This window comes from Carcharodon carcharias, chromosome 21 (genome assembly GCF_017639515.1).
Source record: "Carcharodon carcharias isolate sCarCar2 chromosome 21, sCarCar2.pri, whole genome shotgun sequence".
NCBI classification, from domain to species: Eukaryota; Metazoa; Chordata; class Chondrichthyes; order Lamniformes; family Lamnidae; genus Carcharodon; species Carcharodon carcharias.
Genome location: NC_054487.1, coordinates 48401552 through 48416243, shown reverse-complemented (window position 1 = coordinate 48416243; position 14692 = coordinate 48401552). Strand labels below are relative to the sequence as shown.

The window sequence follows — 14692 nt, the reverse complement described above, 5'->3', positions numbered from 1 at the left end:
TCATCTCACCCTAACCTTTTCCTGATCCATGTATTCCCCCATCACTTTTTCTCCATCCACCCTCTAAAGTACTCTGACACATTTCTGTAGACTAACCGATAGAACATTTAGTGCTTCAGCGTGACGTACAGTTGTGTACAGCTTGCAATGCCGCTGTATTATGATTTGTTAATGCCTGCAGAATGAATTGAAGCGCCTGACTGACTGACAGCTGCAGGGTTGGATGTCTTGGCGTTGTTATCACGTGGGAAACCTGAAAATCCCACGATGAACTGGCAGCAGGCGGCCAGTGTGCGGGCAACAACAGCTGAACTGCGGCTACTGTGAGCCCAAACGGCGAATGTATGCAGTTTGTAATATTAATTGTCATTTACCAGATAAAAAAATACAGAGCTGTCCAATAAAGTAGTGCCATAGGTGAAGGGGAACCCGCACGATTGTTGGGCTAACTTTAAACGGCTTTATTAGTGATTTACTTGGTGTTTCTTAAAATGGAGCCGGAGTCGCCTCTGCCGTTTAGAAGGGATAGAAATATTTTTGAGAAGAGTCGATGCCGCTTTCGGACAGGAGTGAAGTATTACACTGAGCAATGCTAATGCCATTGCTGAATTCTGAATGGCGTGACCAATAATGAACAAGTGAAGAGGACAAAACTAAGGCAGGAGTAGGCGAGGATTTTTAAGCGTGCAGTCTGCATTTTCTGAGCCAAGCGTCGTTGTAGTAAAGTGCAGTGGGGCAGTTTGTGTTGAACTTGTCAATTCCTTCTCTCTCTCTCTCCTGAATTGGGCACATGGATGAATACTTGTAAAGTCAGCCCAGAGAGTAACGCTTCGTGCGTCACTGGTTTGGGTTCGTGTTTGTAACGGGAAATGCTGCCTGCGGTGTGTGGAATGCGATTATTGCACAACCTTCAGTTAATGGGACTTAGCGCCACTGAACCGCTGGCGGGGAAACGCGGCTCGGAGGAGGCAACATTCAGGCGGCTGGTGAGAAAGGCGTGGAAGCCCGCTCACTGAGTACACAGACATTGCGGCGTGAGCACTGCAAGTCAGTGCTTTCAACACGGGAGCGATTCGGAACTGGCAGAGCCGACGCTGGAGGAGTTGCATGAGAAACTAGAAGATCACAAATACTTGTGGGTGCGGGTTTATCAGGCGTATACAACTCGGTAAGATTAATTCTCCGAAATCCCCCCCTCACCCCCCAGTGCTGTGACAAACTGATGTCGGGAGAACTCTGCAAACTTTCAGTTTTTGTGCTCGCCCTGCTGTAAAACCGACACATTCACATGAACTTCTGACACAATAAGATCACTGGAATACAGTAATAGATGGGTCATTTTCAGGTCTTGTATAATTGCTGTGATTGCTACAATTTCCATCTAAAGATTGTCTCCTGTTCGTTCTTTCTCATCAGGAACACCATGATGGGTCTACATTCTGAAGAGAAGAATCTGGAAAGAGATCTTAAGAGTAAAGCCGTCCACGTCCGGAGAAACCTATTCGGCCCCGTTGATCACGAGCAGCTACATCAAGACTTTCAGCATTTACTCCAGGCGAATGTCGAAGCTGCCGGACAAAAATGGAATTATGACTTCGGCCGGGAAGTTCCCTCGGAAGGGACCCTGGAATGGGAAGAACTGAAATGCCAAGACGTCCCAGCTTTTTACAGGAGCCGCGTAATCAGCGGAGCGAAGCACTTGTCTGGACTGCCAGAGGCTCCAGTGAACAGTAACTCAGATCACCCAGTGCCTCCCAGCAAGGGAATAAAAGTCCAGGTGACGCCTGAGCCCAAGAGAAGGAAACAGACCTGCATAACAGGTACATGTGGATTCGTTTTCATTACAGATTCTATTCACTTGTATGCAGATTCACACTACTTTATTTGCTTCAAATTTTCATACTTGCATCTACATGCTGCAGTCTGACATTCAGACTTGTGTCATCTTTCATGGTTGTGCCAGTGGACAACCAGTTTCATCTCTCCACCACCTCTCTCTACCACTCTGCTGGTTTTGTGCAGTCTGGCTGCCTTGAGCAGTACTGAATTCTGTCCAGGTAAACACTGGAAAGGCCAAATATTGTTTGCCTTCAGCCTCCACCTCTGTTCCCTGAATGTCAGCCATGACTCATTTGGTAGCACTCTTGTCTCTGAGTCAGAAGGTTGTGGGTTTGAGTCCCACTCCAGTATTTGAGCACAACAATCTAGGCTGATAGTCCATTGCAGGACTAAAGATGTGCTGCAGCTTGAGAGTGTGTTTCAGATGAGACATTAAACCAAGCACTCTCAGGTGAACATACCAGACCCTAATGCACTATCCCCAGCATCATGGCCAATATTTATCCCTCCATGAACATCACAAAAAACAGTTTGTGGTCATTATCACATTGCTATTTGTGGAAGTTTGCTGTGTGCAAGTTAACTACCCTGTTTCCTACATTTCAAAGGTGCTTTATAAGTGCCTGTTCTTCTCTTCTCTCTTTTTATTCCCCTTTCCTCCCACTGTCTCAAGCTGTACCAGACTTTAACCTTGGCATGCTGCTTGTCCCCAGTTCTGAATATCCAACCATATTTTCACTCCATCACAAAGATCGCCTACTTTCAATTCTGTAACATCCTGCATAATCTATCACTGAAATCCTCCTTCTGCCTATGTCACCTAGATTTGATTATTACTGTGATGTCCTTGCTCACTTCCAATCCAACCCCCTCCCCACATAAACTCTAGCTCAGTGAAAACTCTGCTGCTTATCTGTAACATGCTCCCACCTCACCCTCTCGCTAACCTACATTGGCTCCTACTTCCCAATGTCTTAAGGTTCAAGTTTTAATCCAGATCTTGAAGTCCTCCATGGCTTTATGTCTACCTTTCTCTATAATCTCTTCGAACATACAACAATTTCCTGCCTGAACTTTCCATTCCTCTTGACTCCATCCACTTCTGTAAACTTTCCTACCCTCTTGTTGGCACCCCATGCCTTCAACCTCCCAGATGTCATTCTAGAATTCTTTTCCCAAGTCCCTCACCTACCTTTTAAGACATCTTACAACCTATCATTTTAACCAAACCCTCCAGTCATGTCTCCTTTGACGTGGAGTCTGTTTTCCTCATTCCTCTGTAGGGTCTTAGGACATTTTTCCATATTAAAGTGCTTCATAAATATTTGTTCTTTATATATTAGTGATAAAGGATTGACTCATTATTGGAATTGATGATAGATAGTTGACAAAGGCCCTGTCATTCCTTTTGTGATCCAGTCAAAAAAACTCTTGATCATAATATTTCTGTAGTATATCCAGTCAGTTAACTATTTTAATTTGTATATAGTTTAAGTTATGGGGAGTTATTTTAATAGCTGATTTGACCTCATAATGTTTGTATTTTCTTATCTGTTAAAGACAACAGCCTCCCGCTTGTATTTTTGTTTACTTATTTTAGAAGTTTCATGAGGAAAATTTGAACAATTTGTACATCGTGCTTTGATTTGCATGTTTCCTCGTTTCATTATTTCTCTAGCAGTCAAATATTGGAGTAGATTTTCCTGCAGTGCAGATGTTGGGCGGCCAGCCAGCAAAGTAATGCCATTTACCATCCAAATGGAGGCTGTCCATTTTTCTGTGACGTTTTAAGAGTCAACCACATTAGGACCTCATTAGCATTCAGCAGGCAGGTAATGGGCAGAAAATGTGAGCCATATTTGACACAGTGGTCACAATGCTGGAAAAATGTAGATCTCTGGGTGGGGATTCAATCTCAGGAGGTGCACACTCTGCCCAACACACTCAAAATAGCAAATCCACTAGTAAGTGTGAGCTAGGACCCCAATTTGCACTTTGTGGGCCCACTGCCAGACTCCGAGAGGCATTGCAGCTGGCCACAGTTGACCTGGGTGGAAGATTATAGTGGCTACAGTGACAACAGAAACTAGGCAGTGGCTATTTCCCCACTGTCATTGGGGAACTACTGTCCCATTTGCCTGGTTGCGAGGCCTCAAAATCTCCTCTTTGAAGGCTGGAAATTGGTCAAGAAAGAGTTCGTATTTTCAATTTCAAACTTAAAAACTTTATTTTCATTACTAAATTTGACAAAGTTGAAGGAGCAGCCCCAGTTAAAAAGTAGTTTTAAACGTAGAGTTTCAAAGCCTCTGTCTCAACTGTTAACTCTGTCAACTATGTTGCAAATGGTGTTCTGTTAACTGTTATGCTACCCAGTTGAATGCAGCCAGTGTAAATTTCCTCTAAGAGCTTAAAGCATTTCCAATCCACCTTTCAAATATAATGTATCATTCTTAAAAATATCTTTGCTGTTTTTGAATTTCTCTTTCAAAAACAATAGAGTGCATAAAAATATTTCTAGAAAAATATAAGTGAACTTACAAGAAATATACTGTGATTTTCACGGCAACTGTGCATTACTAAAATATCTTCACCCCTGTGAAAGCTTACATCATGTAATATGATGCATTTATGTTTTACAAAATAAATTGGAATTTTAGTCTGGGGATTAAAATCATTTGGAACACGGCACACGGCAGTGATACTAAGTGATATCCCATAAGTGTATAATAAACATTATAAATGGCAGTAATAGTTGAATATTTCACATGTGTGATGCTTGTACTTTTGCTGATGTTTAGAAAAAAAAATCACTTTTGGGAGCTGAGGTCGTGAAACTAATGAAATATTTTAAAACAGGGTCAGTCCTCTAGGCCTCTCTTAACTATTTCAAGAACAGTGTCTGGTTAAACCAAATCTGGACTGCCTTATTCTAGATTCCATTAGTGTCAATTCTTTTTTCTCTCTGTCGAATAACATCTTACTAACTGTACAGAAAGATTGTAATTTCCCTCTATGATTTGCAAACATCAGCTTTTATAAATATAGAAAAGTTCAAATAACAAAGTCGTTAAACCCAAAAAATAATATTTGTACAAAAAATACATAAAGATTTGCCAGCATGTCGAGGGGCACTGGAAGGGATCAAGAACTAACCCTGGGACCAACTGTCGATATTGTAGATTTAATGATAGACATGTTAGAGAAGCATTTCTTCCCCAGTCCCCATCTACTTAGTCCAGTGGATAGGAGAATACATATTTTGATTGTAGACACATAAGCAAAATTCAGATCAGGATTTTTTTTAACAACTTTTCAGCAGAAAGTGTTTGGCAATAATGAAAACATCATTACTTTTAAACGTTGAATTTTAACAAACTGTATTCACACAAGTTTAAAGAAAAAAAGCACTGATATAGAAGGCAGTTCAAATGCTAATTCTTCCACCACTGCCACTTCTATACTTCCTGCTGCTCGAACTTTCAAAACTTTGACGTGTAATTGTTAGTTCTTTAACTTCCAGGCCTGCACAATTGGTAAAGGTTGACCAAATTGGTTTAAATCTACCAGTTGAAGAGCAGTTTTTTTTAACCCTCCGATGTCCATAAAATTTAAAGAGCTAAGGCTGAAAGTCGGCATTGTGAACAAAGAAGGAAGAGAGTGTGGCCGATTTAAAGGTTCTTAGGGACCACGTATTGGACAGCCTGCCAGAAGCTTTTTTTAAAATGATAAATGGATGTTTGACATTCTCAAAACTTCTGATATTTACACAAATTTATGTTATGCATTGTGCTTTGTCATATTTACATGTATATGCTTTTAATCATCTTACTTGAAAACATTACATGTTATTTAACTGTTAAAGAACATCTAGAAGCAAAACTGAACATGGTTCAAAACTACAAACGTCATACTAGCTTTTCTGAGATAGTTGATAATCATAAGAAAGGAGCCCCAAGAGGTCTGAACTGAGATTGATACCAGAGGAGAAAAAATGGTGATAATTTGCTATGATCATGATCACTGGAAATGGTAGAAGTTTGTTGTCACTTCTCTATAGCTCAGTATTTGTTTCATTATTTATTCCCATTTATTTATTTTCTTCCTCTCCAAAATCCCATAAAGCACTATGCCTAATTTCTACACTAGGAATGGTAACATAGTTGTAATGTTACTGGACTAGTAATCCAGAGGCCCAGACAAATCCTTCAGGGACACAACTTCAAATCCTGCCACAGCAGCTGGAGGAATTTATATTTAATAAGTCCAGAATAAAAATGTTGGTCTCCTTATTAATGATCATGGAACTACAGGATTGTACTAAAAACCCATCTGGTTCACTCCTGTCTCTCAGGGGAGGATATCTGCCATCCTTACCCATTCTGGCCAACATGTGTCCCCAGACCCAAATCAATATGGTTGACTTTTAATTGCCCTCTGACTTGGCCTAGCAAACCACATTGTTTATAGTTGGCTCATCACTGTCTTCAAGGGCAATTAGGGATGGGCAATAAACATTCAAATCCCAATAAAAAAATTTTTAAAAAGGCACTATAAGGTTGTTGATGTCACTAATTGTTGTTTGTAACTGTCTTTTCTATCCTATAATGCCCCTTAATATGAATCCCGGGACACCATCTGCCCATCATTTGATTTCTGTTTGCCACACGACCACTCTTAAAATTAAAACCAGTCAATATGTATTGGTTTATATGTAAGGATGCTCTCGATTTGCATCCATCACTAACTAAGTAAAGGTCTTGAACTCTGAAAAACTGGAGACACTCATGTAGTCCAAGTAGGATGAACCTGAACTAGGTAGAATTTTGATCTGTTGTAAATTAAAAATTAATGGCTCAAAGCTGCATTGTTGCATTATTCTAAATTATTCAGACTTATTCAGCACATTCAAATTTGTAAAGATTGACATTAGAATACGCACTTCAAGCTCACAAAAGTTGCTTGTAAATGTAAATCTGTTGTCAATCAAAACTAACTTCTACGGATTGCACATGAATAGCTTAATGTTTACAAATAATTCAACCTGAGTGGAGACAGTTGGCTTAAGTCTCTGGTCAACCAGTTGTCTACATGCACAATGCTAGTGTGCAGGAATAGAACAGACAGGTAAGGTACAGGAATTATTGAGCTGCTCCAGCGTATCTGACGTGCCACTCAAATGGAAGGTTTCTAGATCTGATTTCTCCATCTACATTTGAGGCCAAGAAGTTTAACTATGTTTTAAACACACAGATAGTAGATAGTTTCAACTAACTGATGTATGAAAATCTGGAAAAATTGTTCTTTTAGGATTTTTTTTCCAAATTCCACTCTCCAATTGTCTGCTCTATTTGTTGTAAAGGTATTGCAATTACAATTTTTTTTTAAAGTCTAGAACAAGAGGTCAAACTGAGGTGTTTCTTAAGTTGGTATCTGTATCACTTTTTTTCTTAATGACTGCATAATATGGATTGTCTGCTACCTGATTTATCAGATTGTTTTTCATTGCACTTGTATCATCATCTAATACGGCTGATGTCACTTAAGGCTTTAATGTAACATAGAGTGACAGTAAATCTTTGCACTTCCGAACGTTATCTTAGTGAAGTACTGCTTATGCACCCTAAATAACCAGAGGCTTTGCTTGTCAGTTATTGCTCAGATTTACTGCCATTAAGAAAGTATATTTTTACTCAACATTCACTGAGTCTTACTGCTAATTAATGAGATTTAATGGTGCTTCTTGTCCATTCTATCCAGATCCTAACATGAGAGTTTGTAAATGAAGATTTTTTGAGTGCGCTTTTTTCCAATCCAATCCTCTTAAGACTAAATTCAGGTATCAGCTAGTCATTAATGCCATGTAAGAAAGGGACAGTAAATCTTCCATGAACAGATTTACCACTCTTCAAAATGTTCAGAGAGGTATTAATATCTCTGATGTCTTTCACATCAAAAAGTTCTAAATTTCTAGACATTGATTCTTTTTTTCAATGGTTCAGGAGCTCTTCCTTGAGTTTTGACCACTTACAGAGAAGTTCTATAAGATCATAAGATGTAGAAGCATAAGTAGGCCATTCAGCCCATCAAGTCTGTACCGCTGTTCAATGAGATCATGGCTGATTTGATAATCCTCAACTTCATTTTTGTGCCTTTTCCTCATAACTCTTTGTACCCTTACTGATTAAAAATCTGTCTTTCTCAGCCTTGAATGTATTTAACGACCCAGCCTCTACAGCCCTCGGTGATAAAGAATTCCACGGATTCACTACCCTTTGAGAGAAGAAATTCATCCTCATCTCTGTCTTAAATAGGCAACTCCTTACTCTGAGATTATGCCCTCTGGTCTGAGCCGCTCCCACAAGGGGAAATGACCCCTCAGCTTCTACCCTGTCAAGTCCCCTGTGATGTTTGTGTTTAACCTTTATGCTATTTTGTAAAAGGATATTTTAGTTAAAAAGAAGTGTTATATAAAAAAACCTAACACAATGTGCTAACTCCCGGATGTGTTGCCCTGTGGTGTAGAACAAGGAATAAAGGAGCCTTCTGTTTTTTCACACAGGAACCTGGGGTTCAGAAGCAGATAGCTGTGTGTGTACAGGCCCAACCTCTCCTCATCAGAAAATCCTTTCATACCCAGGATCAACCTAGTGAACCTTCTCTGGACTGCCTCCACAGCCAGTGTATATTTCCATACATAAGGGGACCAAAATTGTTCACAGTATTCTGGGTGTGGTCTAACTAGTGCCTTGTATAGTTTTAGCTAGACTTCCCTATTTTTATATTCCATTCCCTTTAAAATAAAGGCCAACATTCCATTTGCGTCACCTATTACCTGCTGAATTTGTATGCCAGCTTTTTAGGATTCATGCATGAAAACCCCTACATCCCTTTGTGCTGCAGTTTTCTGAAGTCTTTTTTCCATTTAAATACTCCTCTGTTCTTCCTGCCAAAGTGCATAACCTCACATTTTCCCACATTATATTCCATCTGCCAAGTTTTTGCCCACTCACTTAATTTGTCCATATCCCTCTGTAGACTCTGTATCATCCTCAGCACTTGCCTTCCCATCTATTTTGTGTCATCCGCAAACTTGGCAATCCAAGTCATCAATATATATTGTAAATAATTGTGGCTCCAGTACTGATCTCTGTGGCACTCCACTAGTTACAGCTTGCAATCCTGAAAATGTCCCCCTTATCCCAACCCACTGTCTTCTATTAGTTAGCCAATCCTCTGTCTATGTTAATATATTACCCCCAACACCATGGACTCTTATCTTATTAAGTAGCCTTATGTGCAGTACCTTTTTTAACGCATTTTGGAAATCCAAATATATTACATCTACTGGTTCCTCTTTATCTATCCTGCTTGTTATCTCCTCAAAGACTTCTAATAAATTTGTCCCGTTCATGAAGTCATGCTGACTCTGCTTGATTATATTATGCGTTTTTAAATGCTCTGCTATTACATCCTTTTATAATAGACTCTTAACATTTTCCCAGTGACAGATGTTAAGCTAACTGGCCTATAGTTACCTGTTTTTTATCTCCATCCCTATTTCAATAAGGGTATAACATTGGCAGTTTTCCAATCCTCTGGGACTTTCCCAGAATCTAAGGATTCTTGGAAGATTACTACCTGTGCATCCACTATCTCTGTAACTTCCTTTAATATCTAGGATGCAACCCATCAGATCCAGGGGACTTATTGGCCTTTAGCCCCATTAGTTTCCCTAGTACTTTTTCTCTAGTGATAGTTATTGTATTTATTTCCTCACCCCTTTTTGCCCCTTGATTATTTAGTATTTTTGGAATGCTATTAGTTCTTCTACCGTGACGACTGATGCAAAGTATTTATTACTTCCCTGCCATTTCCTGGTTCCCCATTATTAATTCCCCACCCTCATTCTCTAAGGGGCCTATGTTCACTTTGGCCTCTCCCTTCTTTTTTATATATTTAAAGACGTTCTTACAGCCTGTTTTCCTATTACTTGCTAGTTTTTTACCCTCAAAGTTTATTTTCTCCCTCTTTATTATTTTTTTGCTCATCTTTTGTTGGTTTTTGGAACTTTCCCAATCCCTTGGCTTACCACTAATCTTTGCCACATTGTATGTTTTTTCTTTCAATTTGATGCTAACCATAGCTTCCTTGGTTAACCATGGTTGGCTTATCCCCTTCCTGGAATCATTCTTCTTCACTGGGATATATATTTGTTGTGAGTCATGAACTATTTTCTTAAATGTCTGCCATCGTTCATCAACCATCTTTTCTGCTAAACTCTTTTCCCAGTCCATTCCAGCCAACTCTGCCCTCATTCCTTTGTAATTACCCTTACCTAAGTTTAGTACAGTTGTTTTCAACCCAATCTTCTCACTCTCAAACTGAATGCTAAATTCTACCATGTTATGATCACTATTTCCTAGGGGATCTTTTACTCTGAGATCATATATTAAACCTGCTTCATTACATATTACTAGATCCAAAATAACCTGATCCCTGGTTGGATCCACAACATATTGTTCTTGGAAGCTATCTTGAATACACTGTATGACTTCTTGCTCGTGGCTACTTCTGCCAATTTGACTTTCCCAATCTACATGATGAATGTGCTGCCTTTTTTACATGCCCTTATTATCTCCTGATTTATTCTCTGTCCTACAGGGTAGCTACTGTTAGGGGGCCTATAGACTACTTCCACCAGTATCATCTTCTCCTTGTTATTTCTTACCTCCACCCATATAGATTCTACATCTTCTGATTGAAGATCATTTCTTGCTATCGTACTTATTCCATCTTGTACTAACAAAGCTACCCCACCATTCTTTCCTTCCTGTCTGTCCTTTTGAAAAGTCACATACCCCTGAATATATAGTTCCCAGCTTTGATCTCCTTGTAACCATGTCTCCATAATGACTATAAGATCATACCCATTAACCTCTATGTATGTTAATTCATTTATTTTGCTCTAAATATTATGTGATTTAAAGAGCCATTAATTTTGCCTTTTTACCATTTTTTCCCCCTTTGACTCTATTTGCTATTCTTTTTTTAATGTTTGTACACTCTGTCCCTTCCTTTCACACCCTGGGTATCATTACCTAAACAGCTGCCCTGCAAAGCTGCCATGTTCTTTTGCTTTGTAAGCCTACGTATCCCCTCTCCAGAACCTTCCCCACTCTATTTAGTTTAAAGCCCTCTCTAGAGCCCTAATTACTCAGTTCGCCAAGACACTGGTCCCAGCACAGTTCAAGTGAAACCCGTCCCACCAGAACAGCTCCTTTCTACCACAGTACTGGTGCCAGTGCCCAATGAACTGAAACCCAGTCCACCCACAATAATCTTTGAGCCATGCATTTAATGCCTTGACTTTATTTACCCTACTCCAGTTTGCCCATGGCTCAGGTAGTGATCCCAAGGTTATTACCGTGGAGGTTCTGCTTTTTAATTTAGCTCCTAACTGTTCAAATTCAGCAGAACCTCCTGGTCCTATCAATGTCGTTGGTATCAATGTGGATGATGGCAACTGGATCCTTCCCCTCCCACACCGTCCAGCCCTGAGGAGATGTCCTTAATCTTGACACCGGGCAGGCAACACAGCCTTCCGGATTCACGCATACGACTGTAGAGAACAGTATCTAACCCCCTAACTATATTGTCCTTTACGACTACTAAACTCCTATTTCCTCCCCCCACTTGAATGGCTCCCTGTACCACAATATCACAGCTCGCTCATTCTCCGTGCAGTCCCCGCTCTCGTCCACACAGCTTACAAGAACCTTGTAACTGTTGGACAATTGAAGGAGCCGTGGCTCCTCGAACACTACCCCCTGGATCCCCATACCTGCCTCACCTGCAGCCACACCCTCCTGTCCTTGATCACAGACCAAATTTGAAATACCTAATCTGCGGGGTGTGACCACCTTCTGGAGCAACGTGTCCAGGTACCTTCCTCGCTCCCTGATGCGACGCAATGTCTGCAGCTCGGACTCCAGCTCCTTAACTCGGATCCAAAATTCTTTGAGCTGTAAACACTTACTACAGATGTGTTCACTCTGGATCATCTTGGTGTCTGGCAGCTCCCACATGCTGCAGCAGCAATACATCATCCATCCTGCTTTCACTATCGTGTCTTATTTAATTTATTTATTAATTACTCTAGCATCCCTGTTCTTTACATTTGAAGAGTCCCCCGCTCTTTACACTTGATTGTAATTAATTTTTTTTACACCAGTATCAAAAAAAGGAAAAAAAACTAGAGACCTAAACACAAACTAAAGACCTTACTTTTACTTTAAAGACAAGAAATACTCACCAATCCTACTCACCAATCAGCTGCTTTCCCTGCACTTGCGTCATGTTGTGGTTTGTGACGTCACTCTGCCGCTGGTTTCCAAAAATTGATTCCAAACATCTTCTCTTAAACTAAAACCAAAATAATAAAGATGCTGGAGATTTGAAATAAAAACAGAAAATGCTGGAAATACACAGCAGGCCAGACAACATCCATGGAGAGAGTTAACATTTCAGGTTGATAAGCTTTTATCAGAACTGGGAAGTTCAACGACCTGGAACATTGGGCAGAATTTTTTGGACTTGGACCCAGTTCGCAACAGCAACATGCCTTCTGATTCAATTTTCCAGAAAGCGGGCAATTAAGAGTTCGCCCCCAAGATTGCCGTCCAATTAGGAGGAGACGGGCCATCGATTCAGTGGCCCCATTGCAAGGCTGGTCGGCATCCTTCACTCTGTCTGTAGCAAGAGTGCTGCTGAGGGGAATGCAGCAGGAACAGGAGAGATGTATTAGTGGCATGATAAATCTAATGTAAGTGGCTGATGCTGCATTAACCCCAGCACTATCGGAGACTTCAGCCCCCCTCCCCGGAGCTCCTTACACAATGGCAAGCCTCTGCCAGCAGAAGATATCAGCCTTGGCACTTTTTGCTGTTAAAGGTTAGAACGCCTCGAACTCTTGCTGCTCTGTCCTACCACCATGCAGCCTCCTCCTCTGAGTTACCGAGGTGCTGACGCAACATGGGGCCCGCGTGACACTGGGAAAATGTGAAATGTTGGTGGAATAATGCTGCGAGTTGCCTAATCGCCCACCTCAATTGGTCTTCTGCCACTGCTGGGCAGGTTACTAACATCAAACTCAGCCCACCACTGGAAAAACCTGAAGGAGGTGGAAACGCATCGCAAACCTGCCTGATGAGTTTTTCTGCAATTTTGCTAATAACCCTGACAATCACCAAACCACAACCACACGCACACCTCCCCCCTCCCCCATCGCATCCAGACATGCTCGCCCGGTTTGGTAAAATTCTCACAATTAAGTCTGCTTCTGTATCTAAAGATGCTGCTTGACCTGATTAGTGTTTTCAGCTTCTGTCGGTGGTAGCCTAGCGGGCTCTACTGCATTCCTCTGCCAATGTGGAGTTTCTTCTTACAATCAGCAATCTTCAGCTCACCTGTTCTGCCCTACACACTGAGACAAAGTATAGTTGACTCTCCCAGGGAAAACTGCATAGCCCAAGTCCCAATACTACTATGTGTCAGTACATCAGTTTGCTGCACCATGATCGGTCTTAAATAGTGACAGTTTTTAAAGTGTTAACTTAGTAGATTTTCTCTTAATGTGTAATGAAATCATAAATATATATAAATAATGTTTGCGATTTCACTGCAAATAGTAACTAAAAGAAAAGTTTACTCTTTTTGTTTACTTTCAAACATTGAAGATAGTTAATACAATCTATCTTATGTAGTAAGATAGTTGCCATGACATCTAAAAGAAAGGTCATCAACCTGAAATATTAGCCCTGTTTCTCGTAGCTTATAACTAAAAGTATGGACCTAGGATTTCAGCATAACCAAAGCAGAAGATAGTTTGGGAGCGCACTGTACAGTTCCTTCCCTCCATTTTGCTTCCCATGTAATTTTCCAGCAGAAGTGACAAGCACCCATGCAATAATTGCAAAAGAAGTTTTAAATTAATACACAGGTGGTGGTGTCACGTCTTGTGTCACATTTTCCATCACTGCCTTAATTGGAACTTGTGCAGGGCAACTTTGTAGAAAATGGGAATTCCCCATTGCTAGGTTGTATCAGTGAAGCTGGGGGTGCCTTCAAGTTGCTAAATTATAACTTTACAATTGAACCATTCAGTTGGCTGCTTTTACTATTTTGATGTTCTCTAAGCTGGTACTCAATTTTCAGACTTATTCGTTCCAATCTTTCCATATTGGCATTCCCTTTGGAATACTCCTCTGCCCTGTATGAAGAGGGCAAGCAGTAAAGAGAAAACAAGCAGGTATGGCTGACACAGGAAGTATCAGCATACTATCGGAAGACTCTTAACTTCGCCTCACCCAGAAGCTGTGCATAAGGAGACTTTGTTTGCTAGGAAGCCCTCTAGGAATTGTGCCAGAAGCTGAAAAGTGATAAGCAGACCTACTCTAGAATGCCTACCATATTGCCAGTACCTGTCAAAATTATGACAGGAATTTTTTTGCAAGCAATTTCAAACTGTAAATGCTGCATGGTAAGAGATAAACACTGAGTGCATAGTTACAGTACCATAGTAATCTTCCATTTATGCACACTTTCTATTGTTTCATATACAGTACTACTTTTTCCCCTTACATTTTTATCCTATTTTTGTCACATTTTCTATTCATTTTACTTATCTCCTAAGTCCTGTATTACTTCACTTCTGAGGTAGGTGTCACTGTTGTCTACTATTTCCCCAGGCGAGATGGCACTTTGGGCCAGTTTCACACCTTGGAAGGTAAGTTAAATTACATTTAAACTTATTACATTTTTTACTTGCCTCTGCGGAGGCTCCCACTGCCAATGC

General features: G+C 40.5%; 1 protein-coding gene across 1 annotated transcript in view; it reads left to right on the top strand.

Annotated features, from left to right (window-relative positions):
* The first annotated feature begins 301 nt into the window (after nt 1-301).
* Nucleotides 302-14692, top strand: part of LOC121292906 (cyclin-dependent kinase inhibitor 1B-like) — a 32605-nt gene continuing 18214 nt past the window's right edge. The window contains exons 1-2 of the mRNA XM_041215371.1: nt 302-342; nt 1417-1820. Coding sequence (XP_041071305.1) covers nt 341-342; nt 1417-1820 — 406 coding nt within the window. The 5' untranslated portion in view covers nt 302-340. The remainder of the gene's footprint in view (nt 343-1416; nt 1821-14692) is intronic.